At 49.7% G+C, this 14,078-nt stretch overlaps 1 protein-coding gene across 1 annotated transcript in view; it reads left to right on the forward strand.

The window, feature by feature from the left end:
• Nucleotides 1-14,078, forward strand: part of EPHB1 (EPH receptor B1) — a 418,735-nt gene that overhangs the window by 346,068 nt on the left and 58,589 nt on the right. Inside the window, exon 10 of the mRNA XM_087870214.1 lies at nucleotides 5,612-5,734. Coding sequence (XP_087726340.1) covers nucleotides 5,612-5,734 — 123 coding nt within the window. The remainder of the gene's footprint in view (nucleotides 1-5,611; nucleotides 5,735-14,078) is intronic.

The raw sequence follows: 14,078 nt of genomic DNA on the forward strand, positions 1-14,078 counted from the left end.
CCTCATCGTTAACTGCTCACCAAGTGCTATCAATCCTCCCTTTGAAATCGCTCTCGCCTCTTCTGTTGCTCTTATCGTAGCACTCTGGTCGGAACCTCGGTATCTTGTGCTTTAATTACTGCAACAACCTCATAGCTGTTTTGTCGCCTCCAGCCCCTTCCCCACGACACCCATGTGAAGGCGGCAGCCTGCCAGCAAAAGGAATTCCCCAATGCCTTGCTCTCAGTGCGTCCCTTCCTTGCGGATGGAACAGTTGTCAGCTCTGTGTGGCCGATGGCATTGATCTTAACGCCTCTGGCTTAGCGCTCAAGGCCCTCCCAGGCTAGTACACGAGTGCTCTGCCACCTCGGTCACCCCTTCCCGCCACATTGAAGCTGGTCACACTCTCCTCATTCATGCAATGGTGGGCTTCTCTCTGAGCTTTGCCTTAGATACCCCAGGCTTCTCCCTCCCCAGTGCATGATCATGGGACCTATCCTTCTAGGATTGTGACCTGGAACGCTGGCATCCATAGCCGTCTGCCTTCTCTAGTTTCTGCAGCATTTATAGCTCATTATCAGGTGTGGACTCCCGATTCTAGACTCTCCAGCGCTCTTCCCCAGGTATTTCAGGTCTTCATCGTCAGAAGAACCTCATGAGCTTTGCTTTTGCTGTAGCTCCCATAGTCCCTAGAACAGTGTCCTATCAACGCTGTGACAAATGAGGGGTGAGCACCGTACTGAGGCAGAGCATTGGATGAAGTCCCTGCCGGGGCTGGATTTTATGTGCCGATCCCTAAACCGCTTCCCTCTTGTGCTTAGATATCTGAACCAAATTTAGGTGAGTCACAAAGATGACAAAGTCTGCCTTGGGTCCAGAATGGGGCCTGAGGAAGCGCACTGCCCTCTTCCCATGGCTCCGTCAAACCTGCTGGGACACAAGATATCAGTGACTGAGAACAAGTGACGTCATTGCGTCTCCGGAGCTGTACTGTGGGCTTCTAGGACTCCTCAGCCAGCAGGAGGCCCGCAGGCTCTTCCTGGCACCCCCGAAGCCTCCCAGGCTGTTGTGCTCTGCATGGACCCCCGAGATGTCTGTGGCACTGATTTTGTGCTTTCCGAGTGCATGACAGGACAGAAGAGGAGCACTCCGTCTTCTCCTTCAGCTCTCAGTTCTCCTGTGTCACCCACCATTTAGAACTGGCCCTTTCCCAACCTGCTGAGACCCTGGCACTTGCAATAGGTCTGACTGACTTTTTAGATACACTCCACACATCTGCCAGCATCCCCAAAATTTGTCCCAACCACTTCACTTTTGAGAGCCCCCTGATGCAGTCGAGTAGGGTCTCTAACAACAGCCAGGAGTTTCTTCTTCCAGGAGCACTCTGGACCACACTAGAAGGTTCCGGATAGTGGTGGTTAAGTCATTTCTCCCCAGACTTCTATGCCTAAAGCATGGGTTGATGGATAAGATTTGGCTAATTTCCTGGGACTATGGTCTTTTAAAGCTTGAGGCAGTCCAGGCTGCACCCCCTAGCCATAGCATAAATGGGTTTTGAGGTCAAAGAACAAACATACCTGCAGATTAGTTCTTTAATAGAAATTAGTGAATTAGAAGATCATAAAATTGAAGATTTTTTTCTCTGTCTCAAGGCACTAGCAATCAGAATTTTAGATCCATAGGTACTAGTTTTGTGCCAGAGGTATGTAACATATGTTAAAAATAAGGAAAACATCGGTAACTAGAAGATGGTATAAATATATAATATTAACAACAACAATAATGTGAAACACCGTACAGAGCATTATAAAATGCCTGATATTATGAGCTATATTGCATCTGATATTATTATTACTACCACTGATAATATTTCCCCAACACTCGTAATCTGAGAACAACTTCGGAGCCCCGTCTCCAAATGTTTGGCTGCGCCTGACTCTGCAGCTGACTTGAATTCCTTGTTCACTGTCTGGTGATTCATTGCACTAAATACCATTTTCCTGATAATTAAAAACTGCTCACTGGCAAGTGGGAGCAGGAACAGGCTGATGCAGGATTTATGCAGAAACACAAAATGAGCCAAAAGACAAATGACCTGTTCCGCCTAGCTAAAGGCATTTTTTTTTTCTCATCATCTTCTGGGACTTGAGAAAGCCTAGCGGTAGTGCAGGAGAGAGGTCTGGAGAGCTGTATTATTCCAGGAAGAGACAGATGCAGGGGCGCCGTGATGGGCACGGGCTCGGTCAAATCACTCCCAATTTTGATCGCTGGGTCTCTGCCCCCAGCCGGAGGAGATAGGCCAGGACCCTCTGCTAGGGCAGCCCTCTCACACCCTCCTCAGAGGAAAAGCACCGAGTCTGAACCATTTGGTAGACTTTTGACCAGTTTCCCTTCCTCAATGTGACAATGGCATCTTCAATTTCAGGGCAAACAAGTCCTGATTGCTACTATCACACAGATGCAGAACTTCACGGGCACATTGCGTCTCTCCTCCTAGCTCCTCCGTGCAGCCCCCTCGGCTGCTTGTGAAGGACTTTACTGACAGTCAGAACCCCTGGCCCCAGATCAGCTGTGACATCGCTCACCTGCCCCCCCCCACCCCCATGCCTACAAGCCAGCAAGGTAGCAAACCTCTCCGTGTGAGTAAACGGCACCCATCGTCGAACTGTGAACTTGCTCCCACCTTGGGGCACTTGGTCGCCTATTGCTGGCCTGGAAGATGCCAGCCGCATCAGATGAGCTGTGGCCCTCTGGGAGTAGGTCCTTCCCAGAACGGATGGGAGCTAATATCTGTAAAGCTCATTAACTCAGAATCCTTTCTCCTTCATCCTTATATGTGTCTGTACTTGCAAACCATTCATTACTGCACATTCTAGATTCTCTAATTAGTCTTTGTGGAAGAGTTCCTGTAGGACAGCTTAGCATACATCGTTTAAAAGCCCTTGATCTAAAATAACAAGGTAGTTATTTTTAAAGTAACTAATATAACTCTAAGTGGCTGACATCCCCCACTGGCCACCCCACCTTGCTTCCTCTTCCTACCTCCCCAAACACTTCCTAGAACCATTTGCTGATAATCACCATGAGTACTTCAGTGTGCGAGCCCTCCCCCTGTCCATCAGGTGCTGTGCTGGGCATGTCACTTACAATATGTTCTGTAATATCATAGTCACCGTGGGAGGGAGGTGCTAGCTTCGCCACTGGTGGGGAGAGTCCTGTCCTAAGAGATGGATGTGGTTTTGCGGCATTATGCCGGGCTAGTAAGAGGCTTTGGGATTCTGTCCTCACCTATTGGCCCCAGCATTTGGGTCTCAGCCTCCTCTCATCTCCACACAGCACAGAATTCAGGAAAAGTCACAAGTTGTGACACCGACCTGCTGTCTGCTTGGCATTTTGAATGGGTCTGTGGTTGCCTCACCTCCTGCCCTCCCCCCTTCAACTCACACTGGCCAACTTCCACCTGCCTCATCTGTGTTTCTTCCCCAAAAAGCTCTCTCTGGCCATGGAGGCTCCTTGTTCACCTACACGGTGGGCTGATCAGCCCCCACTGAAGGCTAATAGGAACATGGGTGGTCATAGCACAGTTCCCTCCATCCAGGGTGCGCCAACTGTGAAGCATGTGGTCACCCACACCAACTCCCAGAGCTTCCCTGGGGGGCTTAAGCCTGCTTCGGCTACCCACGGTGGGAAGTGGCTTGAGAACACACCTTCTAGGCTGACTGCCTTGCCCGATCTTACTTCCCCACTCACCTGCCCCTACTGCCGTGGGATCATCTTTCAGATAAGCCACTTGGCTCTCAGAACCTTGTCCCAAGGGTTGCTTCTGGTGGAACCCAAAGTACGGCTGCCTAGAGATGCCGGTCTGGCTTCGTTAGACACTTTCAGTCTGGTTTCAATGGTTCGTGCTCTCGTTCTTCACACCAAAGGAGAAAGAGATGAACCCCATGCCTACTTTCCTTTTAGTCCACTGTTAGCAAACTAAAACACCTGCCTCTCTCTTTCTCTCTCTCTCTCTCTTTCTCCCCCCTGCCCCTACATTCCCCAGGGATTAGAACATTCTACATAGAGGTGAGGATCTCTCTTTTTGCTTTGTCCAAATCTCAGTCGGCAGATGCCAAAGTCAATGTTGTCATTCCCAGGTTTCCAAGGAGCATTCTAGCATGGTGTTGACCATCCTAAAGCAAGCAGTCTAGCATGCTAGGAGTGATTTTATTTAATGACTGGGAATCAACCATCTTTCAGAAAGAGTTGTTCTTCTGGGCATGGCACCTGGCTCTCTCTGACTTAAAAAAAAAAAAAAAAATCCCTCTTCACTTCCTTGCTGTATGTTCCTTCTCCCCTGGACTGTGCTCTAGCACTTTGAATCCTTGCTCAAATGATGACTTGAAGCTGTAGAGTCCTCAGAGTTTTTTGGATGAAAAACGTCAGAACTAACCCCTGCATATGCGGCCGGGAGTCAGCGAGATGAGGCACGGGGTGGGGGGGCCGGTGCTCAGAGAACCTGAGGCACTGCCTCAGACTTGGGTCCCTACCATGGGCGCTTAGCACCTGTGCCTTTCCAGACCTGCCTGCCCTGCTGATCTGACTCTCCCACTGACCAGACAGCAACAGCGGGCAGGCACAATGTCTCCCCTTCACAAGGATGCCATGCTAGACCACGTGGTTTCGCTTTCAAAGTCCTCTCCTGCCCACCACACCACCACCAAGAAAACAGTGTCTATGCTTTGCCTAATGACACATCAGACATGTTGAAAATTACATTGTGAGGGAATCCATTTGTTTCTTGGGTTCCATTTCCTTTTTTGTCTCCTCTCCTCCACGTTTTGAATGTATTTTTTCTGCAGTGACAATTCTCTATTTTGTCCCCATACACACCTATTTATCTTGCCACTGTAAACATCAGTGACAAAGTCTATATTCCTTTTTGTATTTCTCATTCACCATTTTATTCGTTTTTCATACTTCAGTGTGTCTGAGGGCATAGGCGTTCATTACCATTTTTCTTTCATTCCACCTCATTTTTTTCTCTGGAGACTTTGCGCTTTTCTCTATCAGTATTTTCTAAGCTTTTCTCTTCACGTTGTCTCTTCTGGTATTCTGTCTTGACACTTCTAACTTGAGGTTTTTCTAATCGCAATTTCTCCTTCTCTCTCTCTCTCTCTTTAATCCATCCTCATCCCTCTTGCAGCCTTGGCCACAGCCTTCAGTTATAACCTTAACAGTGGCCTCCACTCAGAAGAGTTGTCAAGTTGATAAATATTGATATCTACCCTACCATTTTACCACCGCTTCTCTGCTAATGCATTTGGTTGGCATCAATCAGTTTCTTCGCCTTCTGTGAGCGCTCAGTGTGGGAACTGGTCCCGATCTGTCACTTATAAGTAATCTGCTCCACATTTCATCAAGAGCTCAAAAAGAGAAGAAAATATGGAGGAGAAGTAGAGGACAGAGAACCAAGCCAGTGTGGCCCGGAGGGAAGGGAGATGGGAAGGCCCAGCCAGGCACAGAGAGGCAGTCTGGTGTGTAGGGGGGCCCCGCACGGCCATAGCCTTACTGCTGGGGACAGCAGCCAGGACTTAGTGACCACCGTGTCCTCTTTGGGATGTTAACCCTGCTTATCTCCTCTAATAAGGCTCCCCAGGGATGAAGATCTACATTGACCCCTTCACTTATGAGGACCCCAACGAAGCTGTCCGGGAGTTTGCCAAGGAGATTGATGTATCTTTTGTGAAAATCGAAGAGGTCATCGGAGCAGGTATGGCTCTCCCCTCCCCTCGTTTCTGTTCTCTTGGTGTCCAAACATCTTCTTCCCACCGTCCTAGGTGTTCTCTTTCAGCATAAAAAGTCATCCCATTGGAAAAGGAGCTTCTAACATCTTTCTCCCCAGAAGATGTGTCTGAATCATCTACAGTGTGTGTGTAGGGGTCTTCTGGGGACCTTGATCGTGGTGGCCACGCTTGACTGGTGTTGCAGAGAAGTCAGCTGTGGTTTTGAAGATTCAGACATAGCTTTGGAAGTGGACTACCAAATGCTGATAGAGAGAGATCTAGGCTACACAGCTGAAAGGACCTAAAGAAGCAGAAATTTTTAGAAGCTGGACATAGTGTCTCACTCACTGATAATATCTCCATGGCTCTGGATCAAGATTTCTTCCCAAACTCTCAGTTCCCCTTTCCCTACACACACATTTGGAGACAGATCATGATGAATTGAAGAGGGACCACTATTTCCAGAAGAAAACCCACCCCTAACTGTATTTCCTACAAAAGATCTATGATATGGACGGTAACCCAAGACAGATTTCACTTCCGAGAAACACGCGTGGTCTCATCCATCTTACTGCACTGGAATAGAAACTCAGCCCAGCAGAGGACTAGCTGCCCGAGATGCTCTCAGGAGATCCTACTTAAAGACTGACCTAGAATTTTCATCTTTCCTTAATGGATCAGTAGTTGAGTCAATTTGGCAACGGACCCAGCCTTTTGAATGTGAAGGAGTAAAATATCCTGAAATACCCTCCCTTTATAAGTCATCTCTTTATGCCTCCTCTGCTGCCTGTTTTGAATCTTCTGAAAACTGTGTTTGCTTTGTGTGCTCTTTCCTAGTTTTATTTTCTTCTACAACATTCTTTGTCTTTTCTTCTTCTCCAATTCTTGTTAGCCATTGCTCAAGCTCTCTTTACTCATATGCTGTCGTCTTCTTTTTAGTTCCTACGTTTAGAAGTTCTTTATTCATGTCAATATTTGGAGAGCCATGGAGTTGCCTCTTCCTGTAACATTTTAACTCGATAAGATATGCTTAGTCAAAGTCTTACAGACAGCCATTTCGTATATTATCTTTAGGGAGAAAGTCACTATCCTTCCATTCACTGCGTCTCTTAATGCACTGAGGGGTCACAAAGCCATCTGTGAAATTGGAAGTCACATTTGAAAGCTTGCCCCATTAGGCCACCATTTTCATGCCCTGGTTTCTCTCTTAAAGAGCTCCACCCTCATGGCATCCCTGTGGGGGCCGCTGGGACCGTCCCTGTCGGGACACACCTCTCCCCTCTCACCAGCCCCTCGGGAGTCCCAGCCGGCTGGCCGTGTATCTGAGCCACATAAGTCTATACATATTTCCCATTGACTTTCATTAAATATGTTGCTGAACCACGACTTTCACTTCCGTGCAGATAATTTTCCCTTCCTCCTTAGATGCTGACATATTTAAGGATCGTGCCTTGGAAGGCTGGATACCAGAAAAATTGGATTACTCCTAGGGGCTCAGATTTCTCCAGTGAACTTGAAAGAGTGTCGGGGAGGCGTGCTTTCAGTCCTGCACCCTGTTTCCCCACATTATTAATTGTTGTTATGTCATGTGGTAATGGTGCTCGTGATTTTAATGTTGTTATTTATGTCATGTGCTTCGAGCGATGTGTTCTGGACTGCATTTCACCCCAGAGAGCACACATCAGACCCCTCCCGCCTTTGTCAGGGGAAGAGTAAAGAGCCTTCTCACTTTATGACCCTGCCGGTGAGTGACGATTGGGGGTGAGCTCACCAACTGCCGGATGCCTATAAAGGGACAATCGATGGCCCTGCTCCATCCTTCACTTCCCCTTTCTGTGTAGCCTGGGCCTCCGCTTGTTGGTGCATCTTGCTCAGAGGAGGTCAGTCCTCTCCGCAGCTCATGCGGCGGTAGGGAGGGATTGATCCGTTCAGCACTTCACGAGACGCCCAGCAGCATCCGCTAAAGACCTGCGCCTGGTCGCTGCTGACCGCCCTCTACCAGACGCTCCTCTCCTCACGATTCAGAAATTCCAGGGCTAATCCCTATGGCTATGAATTCACTGTGTGTAACTCGAAGCACTTCTAATGGAAGACACTCCTAGCTGGCACCAGTCCCCGCTCTCCAGTTCTTTTTCTCCTCTCTCTCCACTCTTGCTTCTCCCACACCCGCCTCACTGAGACTCACTTCACTTTGTGCTAAAAGAGCTGGTGTGAAGGTCAAGTTAAAAAGAAAAGAATTTTGTAAGGTAATGTTTATACAGTATTATTGGCAATCCTGCTCTTAGCCTCCTGGCTGATTGGGAGCAGGGGGCAAAAACTGGGCTGCAGATGGTAATGACACATGAAAAGAAGACTCAGAAACCGTTCGTCCTTTCTCTGCTTGTGTATTTCTTCCTTCCCCCAACAAGCTCTTATTGAATACTTCTTGCATGCTGGGTGTGGGGTTCCAGAGATGGACAAAGAGCAACCCTCTCCCCTCCCCACAGGTCTGACAATCTTAGTGGGAAATAGGCTAGTCACGTATTCGCTGTTTCACACCATCCGCGACACAGGCATGTGCAAAGTGTTGGACCAACAGAGAAGTGCTCAGTTCCATGTTCTGGTAATGGGCAGGGGCATCAGGAAGGCTTCACAAAGAAGATAACCTTTGGCCTGAGCTTTCAAGGATGAAAACTAGTAGAAGGAGCAAGTTTTTTTTGTGAAACTCATTAGAGAATGACACAATGACAGAAGAGGAAAATTGCATGATTTAACAAGAGAAACAAGCATGACCTTCTAACAGCGGGATGCTGGAGCCAGCTGGCACCAGCTCACAAGAGCCGATCGTGCACATCTCCTTCCAGCCCCCGTTCAGTGACGCGTGTTGGTAGGGCCCCATCAGCCCCAGCAGGAGTATTTACACGGTGGGAATTGGCAAATGCTACAATTGGGAGGTATTTGTTTCTTTGTTTCTTTGCTTTCTGGAGAGCTGGTAGTTGAACACTTACCAGCACACCCCAGCCTTCCAGACTGTGCAAGGTTATTTCAAGAAGATGCAGAGGAGCCTGCCTGTGCCTGCTGAGTGTGCAGCCCGAGGAGTGGGTCGTGATTGTTGCAGGAGGGATTCAGTTTAGAGTTCAAGAAGATCCTCATTCATTGAACACTGATCTTGTGCCTGGGACTGTGCTGGATGCTGGGAAATGCATGACGCTAACAAGCCCTGCTCTGTAGGGGAGACGGTCTAACACACGTACCTCTCCAGTCCACAAGAGGATGGTGGGCCACTGACGGCTAAGACGAGGGCCCAGGGAACATGTAGGCCTGGACGTGAGGGGAGAGGTTAGAGGGCAGGAGAGAATCCAGGGAAGAGAGGCCGTAGGGGCCCCTGTGGATGTGGAGGCTTTTGATGGACTGACATGACATATGGCATATCGTGAGAATGAGGAGGGGAGAAGGCTGACAGGGAGGGGTTTCCTGACAGTAAGTATCAAGCATTGAGTCTGGGGAATCAGGCTGAGACCCGGCATTCTGGAGGCTTGGGTACGGATTTTATGCTGTGGAGGGTGGTGAGTTTCAGGTAGGTGTCTGAGCAGGCTGGGTGATAGGAATGAGGCTCTGGGGACACAAATCGGCTAGATGCTGTGTCTGGGTTGGACTGGAAGGAGGTAATGGGGAAGGGTGAGTGAGGCCTTGGAGGCATGGAGACCAGTTACGGGGCTTTGCTTGGAAGCGTGGAGAGGGTTTGAGATGGCTGCTGCTGGGATGGAGGTGGTAGGGAAGGCTGCACTCAAATACCTGAACGGATCTAAACCGGAATGATCCAAACGTGGTGAATGGAGCTGCTGGGGGGTGGCGTGCCTCATGGAGGGTGTGGCCAGAAATGTAGGGCGTAGGGTTAAATCCCTTGAAGGGAGGGGAGGCTGCCAGGCCCTGGGGGTGGGGGGGGCATGCATGTGAGTGAAGGCAGTAGAATCAAGTCTAGGTACCGAGGCTGACGAGTTGCAGCAACTGCGCGGGTCTTCTCAAGCCACCTGTCTCTCAACAACATGCTCAAAGTTCCATGGAAGCGACGTGTCGTCAGGGTTTTTGTTAGTCCCAGCCTGGCCTGGTGTGGCATTCAGTGTTCCATTGAATGTTTGTTGCATATGGTTGAAAGTAGGTCCTTGGCAGGGAGAGTAGAGTGGGAAGGAAAATTTGGGGAACTGGGCAGAGCTTAGGAGAATGGGGAGAACCTAGAGGGAGGTGAAGTGTCCTGATTCACCAGGCACTCCGGAAGTGGCCCAGGGAGATGAAGGCCGGCCTTCTCCCCTACTACAGATAATGTATATCACTGGTCTCTTCAAAGAGGGCCACAGGCCTTCTGGAGCCTTTGGAGAATATCAGCTCTTTGGGACCATGAGTCCGACTTGCAGGAGCCATCTCTCAGGTCAACTCCAGTGGATTGGTTAATTGTGATCAGTTCGATCCGTCGGTTCCCCCAGAGCAGAAAGCAGGAGGCCTCTGTAATTGGGCCCAACAGCACAGATGGCTGTCCGGCTTGTGCTGTGTGTACCCCGTGAAGCTACATGCAGCAGCCCTGGTCATGACTGGCAAGTGCATGAAGATGTAGGTGGAGGTGACACCAGGAGGCGGCTTCCAGAGGAAGATAGGGCCACTGTATTTTATTAAGGAATCTCCTCCTCTGACTCCAGCAGCTGCCAGTTCAGCATTTCTACAGATGACTTTTTGTGAGAGAGAGGCAGGCTTATGGGGAGAGGGCTGGGTGAAGAGAGCTGGGGAGGGGGATCTGTGATGTGGACAGATTAGGAATGGGGCCAGCAAGGCCCCCAGTTCTCTCTTTGAAGAAGAAGACGGGTTTCTTGGGGGGGTGTTTTGGTAGAAAGGCCACCTGCCAGCCTGACCCTCTTGGGCTTATTCGAAGTGAGGGTGGGAGCATGAGCGTGGCCTCCGTACTGGACAAGAGTCACTCACAGGAAGGGTTTCCAGAAGAGGAAATCTCATAGATGTCTTGAGTGATCATAAGTAAAATAATTGGCATGTACTGAACATTCACCGTGGACACATTTTACAAGCTCTGTCTCACGTCACTCCCTTAATGTGAGGTAGGGTGTGTGTGTGTTTAAACTGGTGAGGATATCAGCGTTCAGAGGACAGCTTGCCAAAGATGGTGCTGCCAACTGAGTGAATAATAGAGTGAGAACTGAGACCCAGACACGGCTCATCTAGGTCTGGCGAACGTAACCCCCCACTTTGAGTACTGTTCTGGAAAAGAGCACTTAAGTATACAGGGACATTACTTCTGGTGGTAAACGTTGTCTGGCAGTTTGGAATTTGCAAGCCTCCTTGCTGGCAGTGATGATACTGTCCTAGAGTCCAGTGTGCCCGTGGGGGGTAGACACCCCACATTTCCTGGGGAGAGCAAGTTCTTCCGTCCTCCAGCCCTCCTCTTCTAATATGATCAGCTATCTACCTTAAGAAGGATAACGATGAGGACCAAGATATGTAGCATTTTCAGTATGGGCTTGCTCACATTATGAAAATAATGTCATCTATAGGTGGGTATTTGTCGAATGACCACAAACAGCCGTAAGAAAAGAGGAAATCCGTTTGCTCTCCCCGTGTAGGTGTTAAGTATTGTGGCTGTCCAGCAGGTTCCATCTCATCTGCTAACTCCAGTGGCCCGGTAATGGGGACCTGGGGAGCTCTGCCGAAAAGGAGGAATCGGGCTGTGATCCATCAGGAATGTGTGTCCTGGGTGCGGGGTCAGGAGGTAGCAGACTGCCTGCCATGGCTTTACTATGCCTGGTTTAGCCATAACCTACTTACCTTGCCCAGGCTCGAGTGATAAAACTGGCTGGAAATCATACTTTAAAACCTAGTTTAAATTTATTCTTTAAAAGTTCCTTTTCTGGTGGAAGCTTGAATTAGTAACTAGAAGCTCTGCTTTCCTTTTTTTCCCCAAGGCAGTTTGTGGCTTCAGAATGCTGCTAAAAAAAAAAAAAAAAAAGAGTGCACTTGTGTGCCGATTCGCACTGCACACAGCCAACAGCCCGCACTCGAAATACCTGCTGGCGGGTTGGATGTTTCATTTTCAAAAATTGAAAATTCTTTGCTTCTGATTTTATATATAATAGTTGAGGCAGTTAATGCTGCCGAACCACTTCTTCTCTCTTCCTCATTTTGTCAAGGAAAGGAGGAAAGGGGCACTGGCAAGGAGCTGAACACTGGTAGCGGATAATTTCAGGAGCTGTCTGGAGGCCAGTCGCGGGAACTGGCTAAATGACCCTCAGCCAACAGCCTGGAGGGCCGTGGTCCTCAAATGTGAGCCAGGCATCGGAATCCTCTCGGTGGCATATTAAAACTCATGTCACAGGGCCCCACCTATTGAGCTTCTGAACCAGAAGGTCCAGCTGGCGCCAGAGAATCTGCCTTTCCTAACAAGGCCCCCGGCGGTGCTGATGTGGGAGGGCGGCAACCACACCTTGAGAAGCGCTGCTGAGAGCCCCTGGCCCCCAGACTGGCCTGAAGCAGGAGCGAGGTCCTAGCCAAAGGGAGGTTTGTGGTAGGAGAGGCTCCAGGGTCAGCTGCAAAGATGCAGGCCAGTCAACGTCCAGCCAGACCGAAATTAGGCCGGCTGCAGTCACTGTCAGTGAGGGGTCCGCGTAGAAGGAATGAACCGTAACCACGACCCAGGCATTTCCTATAAGCATCTACTGTAAATATACTGCTAATGCTTGATTTGTGCAGAATATTTTTAGGTATTATGAATTTTTATCAAAAACTGCAAAATGTATGGCCGTGGTTTGGAGCTCATGTGAAAGGAAGCGCTTTAGAGCTCAGCTCGAGGTAAATCAAAGCCTCACAGATAGCCAAGCTCTGGCCCTGAGGACGGGCAAAAATAGTTTCTTGAGAATAGTATGTGAACCCGAAGTCGAAGATCAAGGGGACAGAGCCTCTCACATCGTAAGCCACATAAGGCCTTGGTGGTCTGTTACTGATAATGGCCGTATGCCCGCCGACTCCCACTCCCTGTGAGCCTCGGCAGTGCTAGAAGCCCAGAGCCCCCGCACTTTGGCACCCCAGGCTGACCTGGGGATGCCCTCCACACCCAGATACCTGGCAGCCGGACTTCCCCCCACCCCTCGGCATAAGGCCCTGCTTTGTCTTGGGTCCCACTAGTCTGCAGAAACCTGCTCTTCATCTTTTCGTTCTCTCCCAGAGCCCAACCCCCCACCGTGGCACCCCGCTCATGCCCCGACCCCTGGCTTGTCTTAAATCGGCACCCACATGTGTCGCCCCCAGTGTGTAGTTTACAAAGCACCTTCTCAGAGACTCCACACCCCGTTAGGAAACCCCGGTGGTCGATCTTTTCTTTTTATTGTGTAAAGCTGAGAAAGCTGAGCCTGGGGAAGCAACATGCCCCGAGTCAGGTGGCTGTGCTGGCGTGGACATGAGCTGCTTCCTCCACTCCCTGCCCGAGTTCCTCTCCCAGCACTGGGGCCACGTAATGACAGGGTGGAGCACAGCCCCCGAGTGAGGACGGTGGCCTGAGTGGCTTCCTTTGCAGTGGGAACTTTGAAAACCTCTGGGCTTGGAGACTATGAAGTCATTTCTTTGCCAGACAGGAAAGGAGCTGTTTTTACAGAATCAGTATGAAGCGCTTGCTTCCCATGCCTGCAGAACGGATTCCTGAGAGCAGTAACACTGCTCCCGCCATAGTGACTGACCACATGGCCCGGTCTCCCTACCCAGGGACAGCACGTGTTTTGAAAGTCTATTGTTTTAGGGCAGTTTTAGGTTGGCAGTAAAATTGAGTGGAAGGTACAGAGATTTCCCATGCACGGCACCCCCCACGCTCAGCAGCCCCCACCAGAGTGGTACCTTGGTGGGTAAACCGACGCTGATGCATCATAAGCACCCCCAGTCCATGCTTTACAGGCGGGCTCACTCTTGGGGTCATATACCGTATGGACTTAACAAATGTATAATGACACGTAGCACCGTGACCGTTGCAGACAGAGTGGTTTCACTGCCCTGGAAATCCTCTCAGGGGAGCCCGTGTTTACCATTTAAAAAACCTGTATGATGCAACCCCCGCAGAGGATACAAGTTCAAGTTCAAGGAGTAGAAGCACTGCACTTGGAAGGCAGTCGGCCACAAAGGTTAAACAGTAAGATGACAGTTGTCAGTTCTGAAGGTAGTGGGAGCCGCAGGTTCTAGTGGATAGAACTTGCCAAGGCCACACCTTCATTGGTCTCTTCCCTCTTTTGTTCTTTCTTTCCACTCACGTCTATAAAGCCTTCATAATTTTTGAACAAGAAGTCCTGCGGTTGCGTTTTGCACCTCGGTCTG

This window comes from Ursus americanus, chromosome 20 (genome assembly GCF_024610735.1).
Source record: "Ursus americanus isolate L20-20 chromosome 20, mUrsAme1.1.p, whole genome shotgun sequence".
NCBI classification, from domain to species: Eukaryota; Metazoa; Chordata; class Mammalia; order Carnivora; family Ursidae; genus Ursus; species Ursus americanus.